The sequence below is a fragment of the Hydra vulgaris genome, chromosome 03 (genome assembly GCF_038396675.1).
Source record: "Hydra vulgaris chromosome 03, alternate assembly HydraT2T_AEP".
NCBI classification, from domain to species: Eukaryota; Metazoa; Cnidaria; class Hydrozoa; order Anthoathecata; family Hydridae; genus Hydra; species Hydra vulgaris.
In genome coordinates, this window is record NC_088922.1 from 42,887,501 (window position 1) to 42,888,590 (window position 1,090).

The 1,090-nt window shown below is 23.9% G+C and overlaps 1 protein-coding gene across 1 annotated transcript in view; it reads right to left on the bottom strand.

Moving 5' to 3' along the window:
• The window catches only part of LOC136078175 (steroid 17-alpha-hydroxylase/17,20 lyase-like), a 2,498-nt gene extending 1,720 nt beyond the window's left edge, over window positions 1-778 (bottom strand). The window contains exon 1 of the mRNA XM_065793296.1: window positions 234-778. Coding sequence (XP_065649368.1) covers window positions 234-753 — 520 coding nt within the window. The 5' untranslated portion in view covers window positions 754-778. The remainder of the gene's footprint in view (window positions 1-233) is intronic.
• Window positions 779-1,090: the final 312 nt, after the last annotated feature.

Here is a 1,090-nt window from a genome sequence, read left to right on the forward strand (position 1 = left end):
TATATATATATATATATATATATATATATGTATATACATATATATATATGTATATATATATATATATATATATATATATATATATATATATATATATATATATATATATATATACATATATATATATATGTATATATATATATATATATATATATATATATATATATATATATATATATATATACAAGTTTCTTTACTTTTTTTTTACCTTAAGTTCAAATTAAAATATTTACCAAATTCTGTCTTTAACTCAGTAGGTTTCTTTGATTTCTGCAAAAGCCTTCTATGCAACTCTTCGCTTTCTTTTATAAGTAAGCTTTCAAAACTTTCACTTTTTTCTCCGTAAAACGTTAATGAAGAATGTACAATTTTTCTCAAATTTTTCCATAATGGCCCATAGTCCATGAACGTAATGACTTTATATCCACGTGTGGCTAGTTGAACTGCGTAAGATAATGGTCGACCAGCAAAATTAGTTGCTTTTTGAACTAAAGCTTCTCTAGTTGCATTTATTTCTGAAATTATAACAACCCTTTTCATTCCAAAACTAATACTGAAGATATTTCCGTATTTCTTTGAATATTCAGCCAAAGTTTGATGAGGTTGTAATCCTAATGACAGAAAGTTACCAATAACAGGTAAAGGAAATGGTCCTACCGGATATTTTCTGCATTCCAGTAAGTGCCTAATATATGGTACCATAATATACAACAAAATTGGAGAAACTATACCATAGAAAATCTCAAGCCACATTTTTAAAACTGTTTAATGAATATTTTGAAAAAGTTGTAAAAATATTTAAAACACTACATTAATATTAATATAGTTAGTTAAAAATTAATATAACACATAATAAGAAATAATTTATGTATGTACGTATGTTTGTATTTATTTATAAATAAGGTAAGGAAGGAGGCGTGAACTTTTTTTCAAATGCTCCTCCGCGGTGCTTAGGGCACCTAAAATAAATGAATAAAAAGTTTATGTATGTCAGTATATTTAATATTATAAAATAGTTCAATATAAATAACACCATTTAGTTTCATAGTTTTATATTTTAAGCTAAAAATTTCATGATGTAGAAACGTGA